General features: G+C 47.3%; 1 protein-coding gene across 3 annotated transcripts; it reads right to left on the bottom strand.

Annotated features, from left to right (window-relative positions):
- Nucleotides 1-654: 654 nt before the first annotated feature.
- Nucleotides 655-23,891, bottom strand: CAPN2 (calpain 2). 3 transcript variants are annotated; one of them, XM_061475389.1, is made up of 21 exons: nt 23,655-23,891; nt 22,814-22,883; nt 16,992-17,110; nt 16,539-16,672; nt 15,528-15,696; nt 13,927-14,010; nt 12,434-12,519; nt 11,850-11,924; nt 11,478-11,638; nt 10,682-10,851; nt 9,509-9,520; nt 7,966-8,177; nt 7,842-7,878; nt 7,001-7,066; nt 6,419-6,476; nt 5,388-5,452; nt 4,245-4,313; nt 3,617-3,695; nt 2,509-2,625; nt 1,982-2,040; nt 655-1,343 (listed from the first exon to the last, which is right to left on the bottom strand). In XM_061475389.1, the coding sequence occupies exons 1-21, from the start codon at nt 23,889-23,891 to the stop codon at nt 1,320-1,322; spliced, it is 2,103 nt and encodes a 700-aa protein (XP_061331373.1). In that variant the 3' UTR covers nt 655-1,319. The 3 variants fall into 3 exon arrangements, with proteins under 3 accessions (XP_061331373.1, XP_061331372.1, XP_061331371.1); XM_061475388.1 differs by lacking the exon at nt 9,509-9,520 and having other exon boundaries at nt 7,966-8,170; nt 10,663-10,851; XM_061475387.1 differs by lacking the exon at nt 655-1,343 and having other exon boundaries at nt 1,350-2,040.
- Nucleotides 23,892-26,684: the final 2,793 nt, after the last annotated feature.

The raw sequence follows: 26,684 nt of genomic DNA, 5'->3' as shown, positions 1-26,684 counted from the left end.
TTACCAGCAAGATGTGCTGCTGTTTTACATCACACTAACATTCACCTACTCTTCTATATTGAAGTAAACCTCTCCTCCCCTATTTGTTCAAGACAGTCTTTCTGCATTTAAAATTAAGCTGAAACTGGTAGTTGCAAATAAGCTTTGTTAATCATAAGGGACAGACTTAAGAAGAAAACCTTGGAACAAGTATTTTCCAAATAAAGCCTTTCCCCTAGAACTATCCTTTATAGATAATCATTTGATAATAAACACTATTTAACAGAGGATCAGATATTTATGAAGTACCTCACTGCTTCTCCCTTTAGGCTCATGTTTTCCTACTAGTTAAATCCTTACTGCTTGCTGAAAAGGTACTTGTTAAATACAAGAAATCATTTGTAGGAAAGAGGAAACAATTCTTCACAGTCTCATGATTTTAATAGGTCAGGTATGGGGTACATAGCATCAATTACCTTTCTTGGAAACCTTTAGTTTTTCAAGCATTAATATTTTAAAGTATCAGGCTGTCTAACATTCCATTAACTGACACGTGTCCAGAGTGCCTGTCGGTGCCTCACCAGCTTCAGAATGCTGTTTTATCCCTTTAAAAGGCTCTGCATCTAATCTATAAGAAGTGTGTTTATTTTCAGAAGGAATAGCACTCTTGCAAGCTTTATTTCTGCTGTTTTTATTTAAATACTTTCTTGTAGTTCAAAGGAAGATAAATAAGATACAGGAACTCAAGATTCCACCTGAGAGCACAGGCTTTCTCTTGGAAGAGTCTGGTTGCAGCTTCCTGCTACAGGCACATAAATGGTCAGGAGGAAAAGACTTGTCCTTCAGATGGATCAAACATACTTGCTGCTCAAATTCTTCAAGGAATATTTCACCAGAGTAATGCTGAGCTTGAACAGGAAGTACACAAGAAATCCCTAAACACCTGTAGTCAGATATGCAATGCTATCCCTTTTCCAGTTTTACATATGCCTGAGTGAAGCTGTTATACAAAACCCGCTTCTTAAACCAGACTGTCAAGCTATAAACTTTTTTCCAGAAGTCATGTAGAACACCTTAAATCCAAAGATACTAGCAGAGCACTGAGGCTTTATACTAAGGTTTTTGTACAGAGGCTATATAATGGTAAAAACTGCCAAGCCCTTTAAAATGAGGTTACAGCTACTTCTGTTGAAGTAGAACACTTTCATTCTAATAAATGTGTGCAAAAGTTGCCTGTATAAGTTAAGGCACATTCCCTTTAGGATATTACTTGTATCTTTGCTCAGTTATCTTCACCTGATGTTGCTCTTTTTGAGCTCTCTTAAGCTGATGTCGGTGCCTCAAATGACAGTAAAGCACAGCCACTGTAAGGAGAGAGGAGAATGGCCAAAGGTTAAATTTAGTAAAAATACCTCAGCAAATATGCATGTTCCCATTTCTAGCACGAGAAAGAAAGTCTGTTCTTACCAAAGTCATTTTAGGATCTTTCCTGAATGATTTAAATTTATCTGTCATTTAAGTCAGAAGAGTTTTGGGATGATTTGCACATTCCTCATTTAGGTGCAGAAATGAGTTATGTTTGGGTAATAAGCAAGTCAAAGACATGCAGGAAAGTGTATTTCTCCAAACTTAGTCCTTGCTTCAGGGCAGACATGGTGCAGAAAGCAGCAGATACAGTCAATACTGTGAGTCACTACTGCACCTGCATTTTACACTGCTGTTGACAGAAAAGGCAGGGAAGAATCCTGCATACACATCAGGATCACTGCAAGGGATGAGTGCCGTCGGGTTCAGGTTGGTTTGTTAGAGAAAACAATGGGATATTGGTACGTTTTAAAATAGGTAACCTTTGTTGAGGCTGCTCACAAATACACAAGCTCTATAGATCTAGCATTTACATGAGTATGTATGATCAGTCAGAATGGAGCAGGACAGCCTCTACTCTTCACAGCCTTCCCCACCCAAAAAGAGCAGAGAACAGTTTAGAGCTAAATGAACTTACATTAACAAGGTTCAATTCTATTGTTCCAGTTTTCTCAGTATCCAGCTTCCTAAACATTTCTGTGATAGGAGAGAGGTGACAGATAAGGATGAACATAGGAACTAATTGGAAAGCCTGCCCTGTCCTTGTGCTTCAGGATCAAAAGGCAATTTAGTCCCATAGTCTATGACAACAGTCTACACCCCAAACCAGAGACACTTTAAAGTCATCGCCTGCTCATGTGCAAGAATGAGACTGAACACTTTCAATACTTCATTCTGTTGTATTAGTCAATCTGTAAGCACTTAGAGCTTTTTTTAAAGCTAACATTTAGTTGTTTGCATGAAGGACTGTCTGGCTCCAGTTCAGCAGTCTGGCCTAAAAGACCAATTCCTAGATCTAGGAGGGTCATGCACACTGGGTTGCTGGATTTATAGCTCAGCCTTGAAGTTGCCTTGGATCCAGCACAAAGTTTACTCAATAACTTTTACCCTGGACTTGAAAACACAAAGCAATAGTGTCTGTCTAGTGATAAAGCATGTACTCACTGAACAGTGTTTCCAGCCGAATCAAACACCGGACAAAGTTATCAAAGTCAATGATGAGGTCTTCATCAGCAAAACGAGCCACAATGATTTGATGTAACTGGCAGTTTAATTTGAACCCTAAAAATATGATGGCAAGGATATAAAAGGTAAGAAGAAGAAAAACACCCAAAAAGCTCTCCCCAACAGAGCCTCGACCTTACACACTCACAGAAATTCCATTAGCTACTTTTGGTTAAATTCTCTAATTTTAAGGAATATTGACTCCGCTTGGGAAATTCCCAGCGACCCTTTCTGTACTGGGAGTGATTTAGAGCTGTGATTAAATCACATGTGTTCTTCCTGCTCCATGTGCTCCATACTTCTACTCCTGTTTCCCAGGGGACACGGCCAATTGCTCTACCTCATGGTCCTTCCCTGTATAACAAGGTGGCTGCCAAAATCAGCCCCCAGAGATCCCAGATAAAGCATTGGCTTTCTGTGGGCAAATGGGTCTCTTATCTGCAAAGAGTATCTCAGCTTCGGCACAAAAAGATCTGCTGCTTGTCTTACGTGGTGACAAGAAGGGAAAGCTTCAGAGATCCCTAATGTGGGCATTAAGATGGCCCCAGATCAGGAAGTTAATTTGGGATCATATGGCTCTGGGATATTCTCCATCTCCTTGCTCACCATCGTAACTCAGATTTGCAACAGTGGTTGCAGTAGCAAATTGATTCTTAATGATGATGCTCTTGCGAGCATCACCCCTTGCTCAAGCCACTTCCATTCTCTAGGTCACAGTATCCTGGTTTTAGAAGGCTTATGCCATACACCCAGAGATACTCACTGAAAGACAACAGTCTGCTGGTACAAGACCAGATTGTTGCAGTTATTTGTGCTTCTCCAAAAGCCGGTCGCTGAAGACAGTAACTGCAAACCTGTCACTCCTCTGAGATGCTCTTAGTGTGCCTGCATGGCAAGACACTGCTACACAAAGACAAGAACCCTGGTTGAGCAGCTACATTAACAGCAGCCTTCCAGGTCTGGGACTATAGCTTACAAGTGATACACAGGAAACTAAGAGCAGCTATCAACTGACAGACCCTAAAAAGGGACAGACTAATAGAAATACCTGCTGTTTCCAGCGCTCTCCTCATCTCATACGAATTCATGGTACCAGAGCGATCCACATCAATTTCCCTATAAATTTTCTGTGGAACACAAAACCCAAAGTCAAAACTTGAGGATAATTCAGAGCATGATTTGGCTTTCATCAGAAGTGAAACATTTTGAAATGCAGCCCACGTGTTACTTAGGAATGTTTCCAACACTGGTCTGAGGGACTACACTTATCTCCCAACTGGGGCTTTAGAAACTCATTTTAAGGCAGCAGCCAAAGCAGATGAAGACTCCGGAGAACTCCTTGCATGCCTGTGCCAAATGGCACTATCCCTACCAAAGCATCAAGGCTGACACCAAACTTGCCCTGTTAGATGGGAAGGCTCAACATGGATCCGAGTTAAAACACAAACCACTCAAAGGCAGGAAGGGAGCAGCCTCTCCTTCAGCCCTTCACCTAAGGACAAGCAGTCACCCCCCTGGACTCCAAGGGACAAAGCCTGGGAGACTGAGGACACGAATGCACGGTGAGTAGAAAGAGTCCCTGCGCTGGGATGTGTGATTGTATGCATTGTCTGAAGCAAACCGCTCTACAGCCCCCTCTACATCTGATTGCACCTCCCAAGAAGGTTGCACCTTACCTGGTATCTCTGAATCTTTGTCCAGAGGGTGTGGAACTCCTTCAGGCCCAGTTTGCCACTCCCGTCATTCTCCTTCGAGTTAAGGGAATCTCTTTGGAGCAAGGAAAAAGGGTTTTCCCCTCCCTGTGCTGGCTTTACTTACATGGGCAGTCGTGACTTAATACTTTAAACAAGATAACTACAGTTAAGAAAAGGATGCAGGTCCTCTCTGAAGGACTCATCCTGTTGAACACAGTTGTTGTCTAGGATGTCTTTCTAAAACAGCAAGATGATTGATTCAGGTTAAACTGTTCACAAGCCCCTTCTTTGGTATTTTGGTACCCCTAGATTCCCAATACATGTATTATACAGCCAAGATGATGCCATTTTGTTCTGCGCAGTTGGATCAACACCTGCAGTTACAGTCTGGATTATAAACAGGAAAAGCCAGAACCAAGCCTGCTATTTGAACCTGCACAAAGAGCTAACAAAAGAACCTGGTCATGGCGTCGCTCCCAAACCCCACTGAGGAGTCCCTGCAGACTGCTGGATTTTACAGCAAATTACAGCAGAGCATTGCTTTGTTGGTAAGTTTCCCTTTTCCCAACCATGCAATTCAACTCCCACTGCACAAGGAAGCTGAACGCAACTATTCTTAGACTTGATCTTCCATCCCACACTTGTGCCCTTATTCTTAGGGGAAAAAAGCGCCTAAAATCCAACAAGTCTCTGCTTCCTGTGTTTGTCTCCTCATATTCTATTTGCTAAGTCCTCACAGCTTTATAATGCCCTTAAACAGAGCAGTGAAATACAGGAAGTCCATGTTCCAACTCTACAGTCAAGGCTATCCACACTGTGCTGAGAGCCAGGTGCCTTTTCCCCACACAAACATCACTTTGTCCCCAGCTAAACCAGAACAAGGAACAGGGTAGACCTCAAAGCAGACCTCAAATCAGTCCTGCCTGATAATGGGAGAATGCGTGTGCCATGAGTAGCAGTAATAGCAAGGGCTACCATTTTTATTCAGGGGAACCAGGGTAAAGCCAGCTTCTCCACCTCAGAAGTCATTAGCAGCACATCAGTATGGACCCACCACTGCAAAGGCAGCTCACCCACTTCAGCACAGGCAGAAGAGTATCACCTAGGAACAGCCTTAAAGGATACATCTAACAGGTCAACCATTATTTTGCATGTCTCAATACTAAAGCCATCAGATTTAATATCCTTGCCTGTAAAGAAAGAGCAAAAGGATTATCAGTGCATGCTGCACCACAGCACCCTCCTAAATAGCTCATGAGCTCTATAAGCAGACTATACACATCAGCCCTTATTTGCTCTGTGTCATCAGTGGCTTCCTTTGCAACCGAAGAGGCTTAGGTTGAATGACAGCTGTGATGTTTCTCCAAGCAAACAGCCCAGTTAGTTTAGTTTGTAGGTGTGCTGCAGAAGCTAGAGATGGAGGTGAAGCTTTCCTGCCCTCATTGTCTGGCTGCAAAGACAAGGGTGGGCTTTTGAGGAGAGCATGGACTTCTGACCTACAGACACCAGTGGCAGGTAGCTTCATGCAAGGGATGAACATCAAGCATGGCAACTGGCAATACACCGTTGCTAACTGGCTGGTCCACACAGACATGCAACACAGTCCTGGCTACCAGGCTAAGATTTAAAGAGGAACTTGTTTCTTGAGCACTGTTTAATGGAAGGGAAAACAATGCAGAGCCAAGCTCTGAATCACTACACAGAGAAAGAAGCCTAGAGTTTCAAAGTTCCTTCTTCTCCTCCTCAGGGTCACCCCAGACCATTGGCTGGGCTTGTTTGGCTGGCTAGTTTGAATCCTGACTGGTTCAATACTAAAGCAGCAGCAACACCTTCTCTGCATCATTATAAAGCATTAATCAAATCCATCCATCTTCCTGGCAACCAATTCCCAGTAGCAGATGCGGGGATAAAAGGCACCCATATGCATGCTGCCAAAGCACGTCTCCTGTTAAGTACAGCTTCAGCTCCAGTGTGTCTGCAGCCCCCTGCAGCAGCAGAGAGAGCACATGGCTGTGGCCATATGGCCCCAAGCTGCAGGTCTGCGGCAGAGCCCAGGGTTTTGCTCTGCCCAGGTCAATGGTGTGCTCTGTGCTCTCACAGCCATGCTGGAAGCCTGCTGCTGGCCAACCAAAGATGCCACTGGAAAAGGGGCTTACGTTTAGCCATGATCTTGTTCAAGATGTTGCGCAGTTCGAAGGCGGAGATCTCTGCATCCTGGGGAAAGAGAGAGGTTTTTCGCTGTGAGCTGCAGTGAATCTATCCCATCAGCAGCCTCTGACTCCTTTGGGCGAGGTGGCCAAGTTCAAACACCCCTTGGAGTTAATTTCCCTTGGGTGGAAACGCAATCAGGGTAAGCTCTCCCCACCTCTCATTCCCAGGAGCACCTCCAATTCCCAGGCATCAGCACCCTGAGCCCTCAGGCAGGTGAGAGCAGCCTGGGGAGAAGGCACAGCCCAGCCCTCACCCCATCCACCAAATGCTCTGCCCAAAGGACAGAATTAGGGACCCGGAGAGATGAAAGTTGAGCCTGAAGTTCAAAGAGAGCAAAGACTGCTTGCCAGGAGCGCTCACAAACCTGTTGTGTAAGCAGATGGGCAACTACACACATCTTTGCATGCACGATTATGCACATGCTTGAGATCTGAGTCAGCATAAGGATTAAACTCCATCCCGGGGGAGGCATTTCTCTTACCCACTCATTCATGCTACCAGTAAGACGTTAACAGAAGAACACTCACGCTCCCTGCTAGCTGCCCAAAAAGCTTTTTAAAGCTGGGTTCGATGTCATCTTCACTGATCTCGGTCTACAAGAGAGAAACAGAGAATATGGAAAGGAGGAAATGTGCTTGAGAAGGGCTTAATGCATTTCCTTGCCCCTAGTAAAACACAATTTAAATGGCAAAGTTGAAGGTACAGAGTACTTTCGCTTTGATTTAAATCGGTTTTAATTCAGTCAAAATGCTGGCGTAGCAAATACTGCAGGAATTCAGAATTTAAAATTCTTTGTGAAATTAAAATTATTCAATTAAAAAATCACTACCAAATCCAGAACTTCACTATTGCTACTGTTACTATTGGACCACGTCTTAAAGCAAAGAAAGCAAAACGTAAGTTCTCATCTTCGGGGGGGGGGGGGGGGAAACTCACCCAGGGGAGTAGATGCATTATTAGGCAAAACACCTTCAGCTCCAGCAAGGTTAAACACATGGAGCCACCACTTACTCATGGAAACAATATCACATCAAAACCACCCCTATGGCTAAAGGGCTGCACTCCTGGATGCCTGGCGAGCAAAGGGAGCTCATTTTCTATGGCTCCTGTCACCTCTGCAGGTAGTACCGGATCCCTTCCTCCTGGGAAGCCCAAGCTCACCATTCTGCATTAAGGACAACATGCTTTTCCATTACTGCTTGTGATGTTTCCATTTCAACTATGGATGTTGACAGATCTGTTTCCAGAGCGGGACAACAGTTCTTCATAATGCCTAGGGAAAACCATTGCCCTGCACAGGGAACAGACACACTCCAACCCCACTTATTTATGACAAAATCAACTTAAGTGCTTTAAACTAAGACATACCTCTTCAAAATTGGCCTCGATTTCATCATCGATAACGCTAGAAAGATAAAGAAACCAGCATTAAAATCAAGTCCCTTTTCTGTTGCTCTTTCCTCAGGTTTCCGGTTAGCAAAGAGCTACATACGTGGAGTTGGCATTCTTCTCTGAGAAGACTCGCAGGCAGAAATCCCCATTCTTGTTGGGCTCAAAGGTCGAGGGGACGACGATGTATTCACCTGCAGGGAGCTTGAACCGGTTCAGCACTTCTCGGAGGTTGATAAAGGTGTTTGATTTTTCCCTTGCTTTGTTGGTCAGGAAGAAGTTTTTGCTCAGATGAATGTTTGTCTGGCCTGAAAACTTGGGAAAAAGCAAAGAAAGAGAGAACCCCCCCCCATGATTTGCATGTATTTGCATTACAGATCAACAATATAATAGATACAGCAATTAGCTATGTCGCTTCAACAGAAGTGAATGGAGAAAGGGGTGGCTGCACCCCACCATGGTACTCCTGAGCTGCAGATCATCTCAACAAGCCATTCAGGTCATGCTTATGTTTTGCAGACGGTGGTGGGTGTGTGAAGACATTGGCCAAGTTCTTTACCAACTGGTTTTCTGTAGAGTGAGATGCCACCCATCCCTCTGGTCCCCAAACTGGTGCCACCAGGACACTGTAGCTCAGCTCTTGCCTCACAGGTCAGGCTGCCTTAAAGCAGAGAGCCAGCTTATGGAGGGCTCCAAGAACAATAGCCTATGCAGTATCAAAGCAGTGTAACATCTTCCAGAACAAACTCTGCTGCACAGGGTCTTACAGGTGGGTTATCTCAGCTCTAGAAGCAAGCATCAGGCTCAGAGGCCTATCACTTCCCATCCTCCTGGATTTTTCAGCATGCAGAACCTGTAAGACCTGCTGCCACGGTGGGAGATAAAATTCCACCTTTTGGGAAAAAGAAAAGTCATGGGATTGTGGCTGGAGTGTTTTTTATGGATATCAGGTTTTTGGACCACTATGGTGCCAAGCTGAGCAGCTGACAGGCATTCAGAGGGTACATAAGAAGTTCAATCAACCGGTAGCACCATTTCCTCTCCTGATGAAACCACGTTTTACATAAGAGCAGCTGGTTTGAGCATAGCCTGCAGCATTGCAAGGTGCCCCAGCTGCTCTGAGGTTACACAGGCTCAACCTCACTCTTTCCTCTGAGGAGCAACAGCTCAGAGGTGTCTGCAGCCCTGCTTCATATTGCATAGGTATCGCTGCACTGCACACCTCTCGCATCCCCAGGGCATATGGTTAGCTACCTGCAGGTAGGAACAGAGGGAAACCAATAAAGAATGCTCAGGGAAATGAGAATAAAACACTTCCCTGGAATACTGGTTGTGTGTCAAACAAACTCTGTGCAAACCTGAGGAAGGCAGCTGCACTTTGGAGCAGCAAGCATGGGTCTGGAATGGGAGAAGACTGATGGAAGAGCAGCTCCAGTGAGTTTCAGCAGTACAGACTGCTCTTATCCCAACCCAAGCCACCCTGAACACGCATCACGGGCTCAAGGCCCCATCCAGGATAAATGGACTCAAACTTTGGACTGTACAGCCAGTATTGTCCTGCAGTGAAGGAGGATCCCCTGAACTGTTCCTTCCCACAAGCCATTCATCCCAGCTCTGCATCTTGCCCATCAATGCATGCTACGTACCTCTGGGGGCACCTGCAAGAAGAAAAGAAGAGAGTTATCTGCTGGTTGAAACAGCTCCAAGGCTACTCCTTTCCACCACTGGTTAGCAGGTAACATCCATGCTCTTGATAAAAAGACTCTGTTCGAGCAGACAGTGAACGCTGAGCTCATGTCACCCCATGCTGACTGCTCAGCTTCCCGAGTCCCTCCTGGAGGCAGCATGAGCACAGACACAGCCAGGGTCATGGTTCCCTGCTGACCCCCTCCACCCTGCAGCCCACAGTGATATCTTCTGGAGATTCAGTTTCCCAACTATTTCTTCCCCCCCTTGTCTTTCACCCTCCCACCCCTCTGACCTCTCCACCATCTGGGCAAGACAATAATGCAGCTCTCCATTTCCTTATGCCTTCAGGAGACCTAGCTTTGTTTTAAACTTCATTTGCCTACAGGGAGCAGATTCTCTTACAAGATTTTCCAAAGCTGGGACACTGGGAAAGCAAGCAGCTGCACACCCTTCCTACAGATACAGAGCATCCCTCAGGCAAGACCATTATTCCTATTTCCACTGCTAGTTAAGCACCACTGCTTTGCAGGTCTGCATAAAACACCCTGCTTCAGGAGTTACCATAAATACATCTCTGACCCTTCATCCTGCAGGGGTTTTACAGGTGTTTTGGCTGGTTCTGCTGCTGGTTTCACACTCCCCAAGCTAGTGCAGGCGCCCCAGCTAGGGTCACATCCTACCATGGTCACATCCCTACCATGGCTGCTCTCATTCTGCTGCTCACAACCCTGACAAGTAGAGACCAGATTTCTGCACTTTTAATCTTGATTTTCTGTTCCTCCATTCTGGAATTGAGGTGGGAAAGGGCCTCTGTAGGTCACCTGGTCCAACCCACTACTCGAACCAAGGCTACTATCAAAGCTAACAACGTTGCTCAGGACCTTGTCCAGCCTAGGTTTGAGCATCTCCATGATAACAATAATGAATGCAGATTCCATCCTCTCTCTGGGTACCTGTGCTTGACTGCTGGTTTTATGGAGGATAATTTCCTGAACATCTAAGAGGAACTTCCCTTGCTGCAGCCGGTGTCTAACTCAACCTGCCTCAATTCTGATGCAAAGCCCAGTCTACCCCGATTTATAGAGAGAGCTTTCCATTGCCTCCCATGCACCTCTATTGCCTTGACTTACCTCATAAATCGCAAAGCCGATGGTGTGCATGTCCTCTCCCATCTTCCTCTGCCTCCGCCGGTGCTTCTGAATGAGGCCAATGAGGAAAGTACATCCCCTCTCAGGATCATCGGGGTCCTCATCTTCTTCCTCCAGCTTGATTAAATACTGTGGATTCGTCCAGAATGTGTCTGGAAAGAAGATTTATGCAAACTGCTCAGAGGCTGCTTCGGAAGCAACTGTGCTGATATAGACCTGTCGGCTAGAGCAGATGGGGCTCTGACTTCCAAAATCAGCTGCAAGAAGGAAAAACTAACATGTCTCCCCCCAGCCTTTACGACCACAACTGGACCCTATCAGGGAGCCACATTTCCCACTTGCACTTCCTGGACATCAGTCTTGGGTATCCCAGGTACGTCCTCCTCCATAGGCCACCCCAAAGCAGCTCCCAGAAACTCCTAGAGAAAGTACAAATGGATCATAGAATCACAGACTGGTTTGGGTTGGAAAGGACCTTAAGGTCATCCAGTTCCAGCTCCCTCACACTAAACCGTGTCACCCAAGGCTCTGTCCAACCTGGCCTTGGACACCACCAGGGATGGAGCATTCACAACCTCCCTGGGCAACCCATTCCAGGGCCTCACCACCCTTACAATAAAGAACTTCTTCCTTACATCTAACCTGAACTTCCCCTGTTTAAGTTTGAACCCGTTACCCCTTGTCCTGTCACTAGTCCCTAGTGAGGAGTCCCTCTCCAGCATCCCTATAGGCCCCCTTCAGATACTGGATGAGTAAAAGGTTTCTCAGTGTCTCTTACTTGGGTAATTCCTGCAGCCCCCTGCAGTGGCTCCTCGCCTCCAGTTCCCATCCAGCTTCAGCAGGCTCCACTTCTTGTACTTGTCACTTGCCAGGGTGTCTGGAGTCAGGTTGCAGATCTCCAGGCGGGAGTAATGCCTCAAGAAGTCGTTGAACGCCATCCTGTGGAAGCAATGCCACTGGCAACGTCTGCTTAGGAAGACACATTTCGCATACAGCCACCTGGTCTATCCTCCTTCTCTCTTGTACTAGGATTTGGGATGAATTTACTCACTCACCTTGGAGAGTGCAGCAGGAGAGGTTACTTTGTGTGCTAAAGAACATAGGAAAAGACCTCCCCCTCCTGCCTGCACACAAATCCAGTGGTACCTACCAGAACTCCCCATCTTCATGCCTCCTGGTCAGCCGCTCCCGCACCTCAGGGTCAACACCACTCCAATTTGGGCAGCTGAAAGACAACCCCACATCAACTAGAGGGTATGGTGAAGCTTAACCCTAATGTAGCTGTTCTGGCACAAGGATTTCACCTTCTTACAGCTCCACATGACTGTAACACTGCACAACATCTAGCTGATAGCAACTCCAGAGACCTCAAACCATAGCAGAATTAAAATACATGGGATACCAGACACCTCACTTCTTAAATATCCAAGGAAGCTCACCACTGAATCCGGTCTGCTAAATAAGCAGAAAATACTGAAAGGTTTCTAGGAATCACCAACCAAATCATGGAATGCTACAGGAAGGCAGATGTTTGCGTGAAGGGTGCCACAGACTGTGATGCCCACATGGGAGATGACAGTGATGGGATGCTGCTTTGAAAGAGCTCAGAGCGAACATCGCATCCAGATGTGACTTACAGAGGAATCTAAGGTAGGGAGAAGACAGACGACAGCAGAAACACGGTTGTACCCCTGCAGTAAAAGCCTCCTGGCAATGTACAAGCCATCGACTCACTTGTCATTCCATTTCCCAGTCCACTCCACTTCCCCCCAGGGATTTCTGATTCTGATCAGCTTCTGCACAGTTCCTCGGAATTTCACCTGATGGGATCAGAAGCATACACAGAGAGTTACCCAGGGACTCAGCACTGTGCTCCATCCCACCTTCTCTATGGGAATTAAAGAACATGACAGAGCCAGTATCTCAGTGCTACACGTAACAATGTATGCACTCATCTGAGCCAAAAGACATGAAATCAAACTGATTTTCAATGAGCTCCACACACCCAAGCCCGTCCAGAGGTGGTTTATAGTATGCATAAATCAAAGCTCATGATAACCGAAATGTCTGGTTTGTGCCACTAAAAAACCTGCCTCTGATATGACTTCAAGCAAATGGAACGTAAAGCTGCTACAGGACTGCTAAAAAGCAGGTACAAGGGGATACTTCTCTAAAGTCGTCATCCACGTACGAATTGCCTTTTCACATTCAGGTGCCTTTTCCCCATCCCTATATAAGATGAGCCTGTTAGAAGAGATGGGATACTTGGTCTGGCCACAACCCCTTTGACCACACAAATGCCCCAGAGTGCAGCAGCATCAGCCCCTCCTCACACTGCACCCGAGGCCCTGGCTTGTTACCTGCTGATCTCTGCACACACTGAGGCCAGGCCAAGCAAAGCTGTACGAGTTCCAGTGGGAACACCCAGCACTTATGTGGAACACATGGTACTAATTTGAGGCAGGAGCTGGCGCACCTCTACAGCCCGAAGCCAAGAAAACTGCACAGAGCAGCAGCACAGAGTCCAGGCATGACACCCCAGTGCCTGACGATGAATATCCCTACAGAGCCTGCACAGATCACCAAAGGAAAAGCCGGGCTAAGTTGTGCTTTTTGTGAACCAAGGTCAACAAAGTCCCTCTTGGCTGCCTTTGCTGCTAGAGGGCAGCATGCACACAGGTAAACGTGCCCGTTAGGCGCATCCACCTCAGTGCGGCATGTCAGCATCTCTCTACACCTCACCCTGAAGTTTCAGGGATCACGGCAGAAACCATTCCTGCAGAAGTAACTGCATCACACACACGGAAGGACACCACGATCCGCTTCCTTTGTTTGCACTTGGCTCACTCTCGCCTGTACTGAAGGTACACTGAAAGGTGTTCAGCAGGCACTGAAGGGACAGTAAGGTTTGTTTTTCCTGGCGCACATCTCTCGCACATCCCGCCGTACCGCCTGCCATAGAGAAACATGCTGCAGGACCCGGTCACCAGCAGAGGGTAGTGTGCCCTCTGCGCAGAGCTTCCCACGGCCCCGCTCCCTGGGAAACAGCCGCGCTTATGGCCAAAAAAAAGGGATCTTTTTTTTTGTTCAAACCCCCAACTAATTCACTTCATTGAGAACAGACTCAAAGCCCGATTCAGCAAAACGGGTGATACTCAAGAACCTGCAGTGTTGAAGATGTGTTTGTGGCTGTGCAGGACCATGCACAAGGCTGACTGCACACCTACCTCCTCTGCCCCGGTGACCGAGTACGCGTGTCCCTTCACCAGCTTTTGGGTAGTGACTGCCTCCGACTCCGCTGCACTGGTGATCTGGAAGAGCAAGGAAAGTCAATGAGCGTGCTTCCCATGCACAGGGGATCCAGGATTCCCCCTCCAAGAGCTCTAATCTCACTGGGAGGCTGCAGGGATGGTTTAGCTGCTGCACAGAGGAAATGAGAGTGATCCATGTGAGAGAGTAGAGTCAGCAGCACATGTGGCGATGCTGGAGTCCTAGGGCCCACATTTACGGCATGGGGTGCATGTCAGAAGCCCTGCACCGCAGCAAAGATCCTTCCCGGCTCCAAAACACTTGGAGATGCAAGAGAGGGGATGCACCACACCAAACACTGTACAAAGGGGATACGCATGATGAACTCCATGCTCTTGATGGGCCAGAAGGAACACAGGGGGTAACCAGCCTGAGGCTGCCCAGGGATCACACACCAAGACCCCAGCACTCTGCTTTGAGATCAACTCCACAGCAGGGTGGGAGGTTCCCCTTCCTTTCCCCAACACCACCACCCTAGACTTGTCATGCAGGTGAGCAAGAGAAAAGGCTGCACTTTGGATGCCATTCATACCTGAAGGAATATCACCCTCTCACTTCTCCACAGCCATTACAATACTTGGGCAGCCTGGCCTATAAGCACTACAGGGAAAAGTCGCTTCTTAGAAGAGACTGCCTGACATCTTGCTGTTATAACTCTTAACCCTCTGTGAAACATGCCTGTCATTGCCTTCCCACCGTTTCAGAAAGTGGGTGATCTGTAAACAAGCATATCTGAAGCTTAAAAAAGATTTTCTACTATAAATTTATATATATATAATATTTATATTATAAATGGAGTTCTTGTAAATCGTTTACTTTCCCTTTAGACATAACCAAGATGTTCATTTGGGAGCAGGGTGATTATCATATTTTGGCTCATTTCAGTAAGGCCAAAAGCAATGCTGAATCCTTGCAGGCAGGGCCAAAGCTCCTTTTCCTTCTCACAGGTTCAGCTTCTGATGAATGTTTTCCCATAAAGCCTTTTAAAAGCCTGGCAACAGCCTGAGCCTCCCTGTTTTGGGAATGTTTTGGTACAATTTGTCTGACAAACAGGCTACAGAAGGGATGGAGGTTGCCACCTCTGAGCATCAGACTGCAGGAGCCGTTAGCAGCAGCTTTCTGTCCAAACCCATTCAGCCTGTACCAACCTGCTGCCAAGCTACAGGCTTTCTTAAGAACAAAGATGTACATCAGGATCCCTCATGAGTTCTCTGTATGATTTGCCACTACCAACCTATGAAACAGCAAAAGCTCTAGGTCTCCAGGAAGACACACAGGGGAGGCAATGAGCTTTTACACATAAACTAATGAATCTACATTTCAACCTAACTCTGCAGAAGGGCACATGCCTGGGTCACACTCTCTGGTGAAATTCTCCAGACACAAAGTAGAGCAGAGAACCACAGCAGAGGGGACCAGCATCCTTTGTGTGACCCTGCGGATGGGGCACGGGTCCACCCCCCAGCTGCCTACAAGCACAGCAAGAGCAGAGTGTCCAGCAATAAGCCCAGCAACTCACATCAATGGAACAGCCAAGGAGAGAGCCTTTCTGAAGTGCCTTCTGAATGATCCTGAAGAGGTTGGGTGGTGCCTTCTGCAGCTCATACCATTCTGCAATTCCTCCAGTGAAGTCCTCGAAGCCTTCAGTGGTGGTGCCACCAGAGAGAGACTCATATGATCCATTCAGCCTGCACGAAAGGGGACATACACAAACACAGCCATCAAGCTCCCCATTTTCCTCTTCTCACACATACAACCATCAGGTTCCCTATTCTTCTCTTGGAGAGGCATTCAGTTGTGCCAACTGTCACAGCATTTCTACTTTCAACAGCACCACCAGCAGTTAGGAACACCTCTTCCATTGCTTCTTAGACCTCTGCTTGGAAAGCCCAGCATAAAATGTTATACTACCGTGTATACAGGATGTAGGTTTAGTCTATCAATGACAAAAATCATGGACACTATTTGAGAAAAAGGAAACAATTCAAACAAATCAAAACCCAGAAATTTGCCTCAATAGTTCTGCAGTCTTTAAATCCCTGTAACAATTATGGGTCTGATTTTCAGCTGATTAAATTAGCTCAATGTCTTAAGTCAACTGAAAATAGCAATGCTAGATGGCAGAATTCCTCCATGCCCATCCTAAAACTAGAAATTCAGACTTGTGCATCTTCACCTTCAATGGAGAACTGGACTCGTGGACTGAAGGAGTGAAGCTGCAAGCCCTCACAGGCATGTAGAGCACATGAAACAAAGCTTTCCAAGCCCCAGTGACAGAAGACAGCACTCTAGGAACAGCCTTGCCATGAGATACAAGAGCTGTTTTTCTTGGCTAACATCAATACTTTTGTCTATTTGTCCCAAGCACCTGTCAGCAAAGCTGTACTAAAGCAGTTGTGGGGTATCCCAGAAGTTGTAAAGACTAATACATTAGGTTGACTTTTTAAATGTGTCTATGCAGGTGAGGATGCTGTGGGGAAGCAGAGGCACTGGGAGATGGGAGTGGGGTAAAACGCTGGCCTCAACTCACTTGGCATAGGCTTTCTCCAGCAGCGCGCTCCAGAACTCGCTGCCCTCTGCCGAGTGCACGAAGAGCAGCTTCCCATTCTTGGTGGGCAGCCGGTCATCCACCACGACGTCCACCCACTCCCCATACTGCCAGAACTGAAGAGAACACAAACACCTTGTCACTACCCCATGCTGCATGCTCAGCTCACCAGGACATTCAAACACCCATTTCCTAGAGGAGAAGCAATGCCCGTCGCAGCCAGCTTCGCCCACCCTGTTCAGGGATGCATGTCCTCAGCTGGATCTGCTGATGGACATCTGCTTCCTTCCACCATCACTCTTCCTGGATGCCTGTTTTTCTGCCTGGCTCTTTGATATTCCTCAAAGGGTTCCAGCAAACACCACCCAGACACAGCCAGCCACACAGGCTCCTGGCCAACAGCACGGGGCAGGGGGGAGGCTGTTTTTCACCTACCTGGAAGTGGAAAATTCCTGCGTATTTATCCTGGAAGCTCTGGTCTTTGGGAACAACACGGGCCAGAATTTCTTCATTTAGGGTGAGAGAGGCAATAGCGGCCAAGAGCCAACAGTCCCCTGTAATGAAAAAAAGAGGAAAAGAGACACTGTTCATTATTCATTATTCAAACTTTATTCTTTAGGTTTTGTATACTGCACAGCGCTCATCCATTATAGCTAACAGTCACCTCGGCTGAGGTGAGATGATCCCTCCCATCACTTTACCTCTAAGGCAGATGAAACGCACAAACACAAACACCCACCATCTCCAGAGCAAGTTTCCTCTAAACCGAAGTAAGAAAAGAAAAGCAAAAGCAGGCTTTCTATGATCTACCAACACACAGTCCCATGCTGGGACTATTTGAAAGAAAACTTGATATTCAATGGGGTGTCTGCAGGTTAGGAAGCAGCATGGGGGAAAAAGCAAAGAAGAGGGCCTGCGGGCACACACAGGTACTCAAGGATGTGGTTTCTCCTCAAAAGGCCACTGTCTCCTCAAACATAGGCTGTTTCCCTCCTCCATGTTTAACAAACATCAATTGATTTGCCATCTGGAGACCTATCCCATGGACAAGCTCCCTTTCGGCTCTCTTGCCAGCCTCTTACAACACAGGAGCTCCTTCTCTGAAGCCTCTTGCTGAGACCTCTCTGTTTAGTCCCACATCTTGTCTCTGGCACTGGTCACCAGAGAGTCAAGAAAGGTCTGAAGGCAGGCACTGTTCCCTAGTCCCACACACCTCTTCACCCGTCCTGGGATGGAGCCAGCACACACAGCGCCTGCACGTTAGTGCCCCAGGCTGTCTGGACAGTGTTTTTCCACACCATCTCCTACCCCGCAGAAGGAGGACACCGCAGTTATATAAACATTACCTCCATTTGTTGTACTTATTTTCAGAAGCCAGTGTTTAACAGAGTGGTTACCTTCCTGCTCAGCCATGGGCCTCCTGCAACCCATTAGCAAGATGATTAGAGATATAAAGACCCAGATGATCTGAACTCCCACAGCCCAACATATACCTCCTTGTTCCCGTTATCAGGTCTGCTGTTGCCTTGCTTTATGAACACAGGGAGGTGGATATTACACATCAGATCCCACAAAATGGTCCTGCAGTATGTATAGGACTGCAGGTTCAAGAACCATGAGACATCCATCGCTGCTAGCAAGTTAAAGGCCAGCAAAGCAGCAGGCTCTGTACAGCCTCCTAGAGAAGGGAGGGTCAATAAAAGGGTCAAAAGCTCACAAGTGAGAAGCTGAGATCCAAGTGGGAGAAATTCGTAAGCAGATTTAACTCTAAAGCTGCTTTTTGAGGGTCGCCCTCAGGCCCAAACCCATCACCACTCAGCTTTAGGAGGAACACGGGCGACCTGCAATTCCCTCTTTGTTGCCCCTCTCTTTTCTCAGCTGATCCCCAGCAGCAGCTCAACAAATTACATTTGTCCCATGGCCCTTTTCACATTGCAAAGAAGATGGAACACGTGAAATTGCAGACTAATTTCAAAACCTCAGAATCTTACATTATATGTCCTACGGCACAGCTGAGTAAAACCATCCACCCTTGGCCTCTGCAACAAAGCTGCAGGCAGAGCTGAAGGCCCTTTGTGCACGCTCTGTAGGGTGGGTGGAAACAGCCCAAGGAATGTTCTATGCTCCTTGTTTGCAGCCAGCTGTGGAGGTGTTTTACCCCACTCAATTGCTCAACCTCCAGCATAAACCAGAGTTCACACTGCACAGTCTTGCTCGATCAGACAAACTCAACCATTCCAAGGGAACCCTGGGGCATCTCACATTAGCGCTACTGACCTCGTCAGAACTGTGCTGATTTAAATTAGTAGCAAGGCTGGCCCAGAGGGCAGCTATCCCACCCTTCCTCCAAAGTGATGTTAGCTTTTCTATTCCATAAAGAAGATAGGGGCTGGGCAGGCAGAGAGCAGCACAGAAAGAGTAAAGGAACAACTCAGCATGAGCACAGTAGCTCAGGAAGTCTTGGTCAAGAAGCTGCTCAGGCATCTAGATAAGAGCATACACCATTTAATGCCGTAATACATCTTTTGAGTCAGACTTCCCCTGCAGATAAGCACAGAGGTTCAAAGAAGAGAAACACCCCCAAAACACCTCTAAGCACATAAGCAGAATTTATAAAGAATTTCCTTTACTTTCTAGCTGTTCTATTAAGGCAGACAAGAAGAGAAAGAATCTGTAGAGTCTGTTGAAAAATCTCTCTGTTGAACTTTACACTGAGTTCTAAGGAGAATTTGGAGCCAAACACACATCTTAACTCACACAACGCTGGACAAGGTCTTCTTGAGATTAAAAGGCAAATGCAGCATATATGGGAGACACACTGCCCTCTGGTTTCCACATTTAAAGTGCTCAACAGCCAGGATATCTCTCCCTTTCTGAACATTGAGCACTAAAAGCAGACCTGACAAGTCAAAGCCTGGATGAAAACAGATCTTGTGATAACACCTGGAGTTTTAATCTGCACTAAGTAAGCCTAAGCAGGGTCTCTACCAAATAGTCTTAACTGTAAGAACTAGTACTTTTGTAAAGCTCTTGACAGTGACTTTCCTTTGATAGAGATGTAAAGTCCCCTTTGATAGAGAAGTCCAAGAGGAGTCTATCAAACAGGTTCCTTATATGAAGAATTTGAGAGGGGTGTTAGCAAAGCCAGGTTATCACGGAGAACTTTTGTAAGTGCACAATACAATAGGCAGAACAAGGTTACCAGAAAAAAGAATATTATCAGGCTGCGAGTTTATTTATATTGACAAATACTATTTTTCATCTTTCACGTTTCCTTTTTGCTGTTATCAATGTTTTACTTTCTATTTCTATGTGTGTCTATCTCTGACATTACCGAACCTCCAGCTATAAACAAGAACATTAAAAATAATCAATTGCAAGGCAAGAATAGCCCTAAGGGCTAAAAATTGACAATCTGGAAAGCAAACACAAGCAAAGTATCCCATGAAGCACCTGGAGAACTGCAAGCAAAAGGCAGCTCTTCTGATCACCGCACAGCCCACGTGAGACCATGGGGTCAAAGGAAAAACGTACATCAGCCCATTAGACATGTAGTTATTTTAAAACACTCACAGAATAACAACTACTCAATGCATTGACATTAATACCAGAGTCTCCAGGAAGTTTTCTGGTTAGAAGCATGGCGCTGCTGCAACCCATTCACAGTAGAGTGGTTGCCAGCATGGGAAAACCATACACCTAGTTTTCCAAATTCATCCTATTCATTATTTTTCCACACATTTTTATGTAAGGAGGAGACACCCATGTCTCAACAGCAGAGCAGAGATACCGCGCTGTGTACACCCCAGTGTTGTGATACCATGGTGACATCCCCTCCAAAGAAGGCGGTTAAGGGTGAATAAGCTTCCTCTCCCCAGTGGCTTAGGTTCCTCCCCTCTGCTATCATGAGTCACCACATCCCATGTGCTGTCATTCCGAGTTAAATACCTTCAGATCTGACACTGCAAAACTAAGTCCAAATACTCAACTTTAAAAGTTTCTCCTACAAAGGAACAAAACCACAATAGAGGATAATCCAAAGCCCAAGGGCAGCAATTTGGTGTCTGGAAAACTTAGCGAGCTGCCGCCTTGGTGAGGAGATCACCTTTTCTGCCCTGATGATCAGCTATGCCTTTTGTGCACATAATCTAGGTCAAACAATGAAACAAATGTATAGGCTGCATCTGGCCCACAGACCAAAGACTCTTGAGCTAAAAGGAACATGTGTACCACTGCTCATCAGCCTGGCTGTTTGGTTTGTAACCTGCCAAGAAACCAGTTGCAGCAGTGAGGGGCACATGTGCTTGGAATGTCTCATCAGTCCCTGCAGCACTCTTAAGATGTTCTGAAAGGCTTAACAACAGCAATGAAACTCCATGTAGGTACAGGTGTGCTGCTTTGCCGTCAAGCTTTTTGGAGGCTAAATAGGACTACAAAAGCTTCCTATGGAAAAAAGCAACATAATAAAAATAAAAAAGCATTTGTAAAGCACATCTGCTATCCTCATTGTGTAAAAGGGAAGAGATTCGATAAGTATCTCAACAGCCATACAGAGAAAAGATCAACAGCATCCGACTGTTACTCAACACAAACTGTCACACAATACCAAAATCCTGGCCAGATTCACAAGAAGATAGTGGGGTGAGTCATTGCAGTACTTTGTCATGGTGAAAACAGTAATACAACCTGGAACACTAACATCCTCCTATATAAATGGTATTATTTTATCTCCTGAAACCACAGCTGGGAGTCAGTTCATACCCTTTGGTGATAGCATGCAACCTTATGAGAGCACCTGACTGGTCTGAAGACCATTAAGGCAACAATTGCTGTCAGCAATTTAAATCAAGGTTTGGCACTAGCAACCACAATCCCACTACTTGAAAATGAAGTTACAAGTCTTTCATTCCAGTGCTCTTGCTGCCACAACATCTGGATAGGAAAGCTGGAAGCCTGCAGAAAGCAACTAAGTGCTTTCAGAAACCAGGATCTCTACAAAATGCCAGATGTTGAAATGGCGTTAAAATAAACTCTATTTTCAAGCTGAACAACTCTCTAGCAGTAAAATTACACACTAAAAAAAGAGGGCATGTGTGTTAAACACTGCAGCATGCCTTATACCAGAACAGTAGTGGTGGGAGACATGATACTAGACAGAGAGAACATGCAAAGGAAGCTGCTGACATGCCAAGGACTTCACTGATGACACAGTGGAGCCTAATCCATGTCACAGATGCTACTGGGGCACAAGGAGAACTAAATTCACAATCTCTGTATTATTTATTGTCAGGACGTTTTGCACAAATGGTATCTAGTTATTAAAGCACCAACCTAAGTAACTCATGAAAGAAAACACAAGCACAAAATATACGAAATAAGCTTCCCTATCCATTCTATTTTTGGACACGAAAACACAAATAGCAGCATCAGGACCAGAAACTAAGAAGCTGCAACGTGGCTAATACTATGCCAATGAAAGGCAAACAAACAGAACTCCATTCCTTTGCCAACCCTGCTGCAAAGTCACAACACACAGCATGTATTAGTCATGTTTCCCTACTCCGAGGGCTTCCCCTCAGCCGTGCTGTCAGTCTAATCTTTACATAAGAGGGTTTTCACCCTCTTCCTACAATTACAGGATAAATAGGAGCCTCACTGCTTCCACCCCATCTTACTTCCTGGAGCATCCCCACAGCTGTCCTGCTTTACAGCCTCCACACTGCTTTCTGGGAGGAGAGAGGAGGCACTTGCCTAAAAACACTCTGGCAGACAAGGCAGGAGAGAGTTTTGAGACCAGGATAGCTGTGCACTGTGCACACAGCCAGTTTAAGCCGCTCGCCTCTGGCTGTCCGCTCAGGCTTCCAGGTTTCAGGATGTCCTTCATGGAATTCTCTCTCATGGGAAGAAACGCCTCACCACACAGGCAACTGCTCTCTGAAGTAGAGGTTAGTCAGGCTGCTCTCAGACACATGGATGTGAATGTGAAAGGAATTAGAAGCAATCAGAAAAGCCATCAGGAAACCAGTTTGTGCCATCCCTGCTCAATGCACACAGCAAAGCTGTGCTCAGTGGCCGAACACACAGTGTCCCTACCAGCAGATGCCCAGGAGAGGCAAGGAGGTCTGATTTGATGTAAAAAGAGGTGGCAGGTTTCAACAGGATGTATTTACAGAGCGAGTTACATACAGCTTAGTATAAACCGGGTGCTACTGGGGTAGCACCTGCATGAGAAGCTCAGCTTCCTGCCTCCACCTTACCTAATGCCCCTTGGCAGATGTCTGTGCGCGTGGCTCCACCAGCTATGAACTGGGGGCTGGAACACAGCTCCTGGGAACAAAACAAGCCTCTTGTTACATATATCCACAGGTAACGGGTGGGATTAGAACCCCACTTGCAGCAGATTTAAACAAGGGATTGACCACAGCAGACGAATACTGCAGAGATGGAGCAGGCCAGGAATGAATGCAGGCCCCGGACACGTGAAGCGCAGTGAGGACAGTGACCAAAGCTTGCGGGCAGCCATCTCGCTTCACAGCATGTGCCAGAGGTCCGCTGTGTTTCTACAACATGTGCACACACCACTTTGCTGTTACCTCCGCACCGCTGACTACCTCAAGCCCTTTAAGAAACATCCAGGCACCCCGGATCCATCTGACCCAAGGGATGGCTCCCGTGGCCAGACAAGGCTGCTTCGGTAGCCACAAGCACATGCTAAGCGAGGGCTCGGGAAGGAAACCTCTGCATCACAGACAGCTCCTCTCTGCTACGTGAAAGAGTCACGGATCTGAAGTGACAGCCCCACAACAAGCACTCTGTACACCGGGATTGCTCACGATGGAGAGACAAACGGCTTTGTTGCTGCTGGTTTTCCCAACAGAGCATGTTCCCCCGCCAGCCCGGACCCGGCGCAAAGGGGCACCCATCCCAGGGGCTCTGGGCGGCCGCACCGCGACTTGCAGCCGCCCGGTACTGCCGGGGGAGAAAAGGGAGCGCAAAGAGCACAGGCACAGGAGAGTGGGGTGGAAAGACGCGGTGATGCCGCTGAACGATGCTACCGAGCATCCCCCCCGCCTCCACCCCGCCTTACCCCTGCCGTACCGTGGGTCTGCGCCAGACGATGCCCTGCGTCTTGTAGGAGTTGGGCCCCAGCTCTTGGTATCCGAGGGCAGCGGGGCCGGCGGGGAAGGAGGGGTCCTGGAAGAGCCGCCCCTCCTGCAGGCACTGCTGCCGCAGCGCCCCGAAGTCCTGCCCCAGGTAGGGCACGGCACGGCTGTGCCGCCCCGCTCCCGCCGCCGCCGCCCGCTCCTTCACCACCGCCGCCGCCATCCCCGACATCGCCGCGCCCCGGCCCGGCCCGGCCCGGCCCCCACCGCCACCGTGTGGGTGTCACGAGTGTCGGCAGTGCTCAGCCCCGCTGCACCGGGGTGAAGAAACAGCCCCGGCGGTCAGCGCGTCCTCATAAACAGAGAGCACACACGTGCTCTGTAAGGGGCGGCTACAAGCAGGAGGCTCCCTCTTTATGTAGTCCCATGGAAGAGAGGAGGGGTTATCCCATAGTCATTAGGTTGGAAGGGACCTCGAGATCATCTAGTCCATCTCTCCTGACAAGGGAGGGTCACTAGAGCAGGTTACACAAGAATGCATCCAGGCGGGGTTGGAATGCCTCCAGAAAGGGACATTCCACAGCCTGTTCCAGGGCTCAAGTTACTCCTGGGTGAGATCCTGACTGGACACTAGAGGAAGATTTTTCACAATGAAAACAACCAGCCATTGGAATAATGGGAAGCGGTGGGCTTCCCAGTGTTGGACGCGTTTAAGGTTTGGCTGGACAGGGTGCTGTGGTATCTAGTCTAGGTCAGAGAAGGCTGGACCAGGTGATCCTTGAGGTCCCATCCAATCTTGTATTCTATGATTTTATGTATACATCAATTAAAAAATTGGTATTTCCTGCATAAAACCCAGAAGTATCCATGTCCAAATCTATAAGCTTAAAAAAAAGTCAAAGAAAGAGGAAAACCTAATATGGCTCAAAAACTAATATGGTACATACGTACCCTGTATTGTCATCCTGTTACAGCTTTGAATGCTACATGCAACCGAAACGATTTCCAGCTTGATTTGCTGGTGGCAACCAAAGCACGTGTTGCTGTCCCCGCTCACATGAACCCACCTACACCCCCCTGCACAGCCCAAACCACGTGCAACGAGCTCCCCCAGATGTGCACCCCTGCACTCGGTGCAGGGAGTGTCCCTGTTTCAGCAGGGAGATGCTGCCAGGGATGTCTGAAATGCTGCTGCTGGCACCCATGTACTATGGCAGCTCTCCAAGGGACAATTCAAGCCATTTGCTTCATATTTTAGGCCTGACTCAGGATGTGCTGGGTGCCAGGCAGCATTCCCGGGCAGTGCTGCACCTCCTGCCTGCACTACTGCGTTGGAAGGAGAGGCACCTCCTTTTCTGTGTTCTATCCCAAGCCCTGGATGCACTAAGCGCTTGTTTGGAACCAATTTATCTGACTGAAATGAATGCTATTGTTGGAAAAATGCCTAAAGCCCCATAAAGTACCCAGCTGTACCATTTGCTGAGATGTGGTGGGAAGTTTTCCTTGAAAATTACAAATCCGAGGTTTTTCTTCACTGCTGATAGAAACACGGTGCCCTGATGCACTGGGAAACGCTATTCATTTGCTAAGTGGTTTTGGACTTCAATCACTTATGATTCCTCTGCCTATACTCGGCACGGGTCCTATTTAGACAGTTAGGTAGGAAGTTATTACTATTAAACAAGAAAACAAGACAAGCTTACCCGTTCAATTCACAACGCAGCAGAAGAGGGTCCCAAAATCCATTTGAAGTTAGGTTTGAGAGCAGTATGAGCCCCACCAGCCAGCAATGTCTATGTAGACAGGGCCATGCAAGAGAGCATTCCTGACCTCACCTTTGAGGGCGTCCAAAACTGGCCACGTGCAGACCAGCTTCACTCTGTTTTGAAGGTGTCTCCTCTTCCTTATGGGTCAGAGGGGCTCTCTTCACAAGGAGAATAATAGTATTTTCAGCAGATCATTGAGGCATGTGGGAAATCAGTCACACATGGAGAACTGGGAGTGGATCAAATAATGTTACATGCCATAAGTGCCGGTCCATGCTGCTTGCACTCAATCACTGGTACACCATTAGCCAAGGCCTCCAGCATGGCTGTGCTGAAGCTCTAGCAGGACACCGGAGGATGGTTTTACTTGTCTGTTTCAATTCATTAAGCACTGCTAAATTATCCCTCAGGCCATCTACCGAACCAGGAGACTGAGGGACAGCAGCACCTCACCACTTGGGAGTTTAACTCCCAAGAAACCGTGTTGCATCCTAATGCGGCAGATCCAGGAGCTGTAGAGCTGCTCAGAAGGCGTTTGTTTGGCTCCACGCAGTGGTTCAAAGCTGTACAGCTGCCACAAAACAGACTTCTCTCGCTTTTCCCCCAAGTCACAGTAAAAGGAAACCAGTGTCAGCTCAAAGCAGTGGTTTCCAGTGGCCCACAAACCCAGTTTTGGTTTGTGAACTTCTCTAGCCACTTTCCAGCCGATGCAGAAGTTTAAGCTGGGTTGCAGTTTGCCATATAATCACTTTGCTTTTCTCAGCCATCTCCCCTGTGTCCCATAGATGATATTCACAGACCACTCTAGGGTCTGCTGGCAGTGTGCCGGCAGCCTCCACTTGGACAACCATCAAGAAGATCAAGTGTGTACAAGCACATTATACCGCTGTCCTGGGCAGTCAGAGTTACCAGAGTTTTCTTAGTGTCTCTGTGGTGCGACAGAGCTTGAGACAGAGCCAAACAGAAAAGGAGAGGAACAGAAGGGAGAAAAGCCAGAAGGAAATTGAGTCAGCAAGGATTCAAGTGGGCAGTGGGAGAGGTATGTGTAGGAATGCAGAGAAAAGGTTTATTCGCCACCATGGCTTGTTAGACTGGTCCCAAACACATGGGGGCTGTACTGTCCCAGGTGGTTTGATGGTAGACAAAGATATGTTGGCATAAGACAGGATTCCTCTTATTATATGGGAAGTTGGTTGTCCTAGCAGCCATCTTAACAGCCTACCCACAAAGTCCTCTGTAGACAGGTAAGTCGGCAGATG

This window comes from Pezoporus flaviventris, unplaced genomic scaffold (genome assembly GCF_033815535.1).
Source record: "Pezoporus flaviventris isolate CSIRO_AGI_PZ_B2104156 unplaced genomic scaffold, CSIRO_AGI_Pfla_v1 ptg000083l, whole genome shotgun sequence".
Lineage (NCBI taxonomy): Eukaryota > Metazoa > Chordata > Aves > Psittaciformes > Psittacidae > Pezoporus > Pezoporus flaviventris.
This window is presented reverse-complemented; position numbering and strand designations above follow the sequence as displayed.

Excerpts from the sequence above, each read along its gene's own strand:
- CAPN2 (XM_061475387.1), bottom strand. The coding sequence starts at position 23,891 with ATGTCGGGGATGGCGGCGGCGGTGGTGAAGGAGCGGGCGGCGGCGGCG. Across the intron at positions 17,111-22,813 it reads CATCTGCCAAGGGGCATTAG|GGGACTGTTGGCTCTTGGCC; the intron begins GTAAGGTGGAGG and ends TTTTCATTACAG. Across the intron at positions 6,477-7,000 it reads TTGGGCAGCTAGCAGGGAGC|GATGCAGAGATCTCCGCCTT; the intron begins GTGAGTGTTCTT and ends CTCTTTCCCCAG.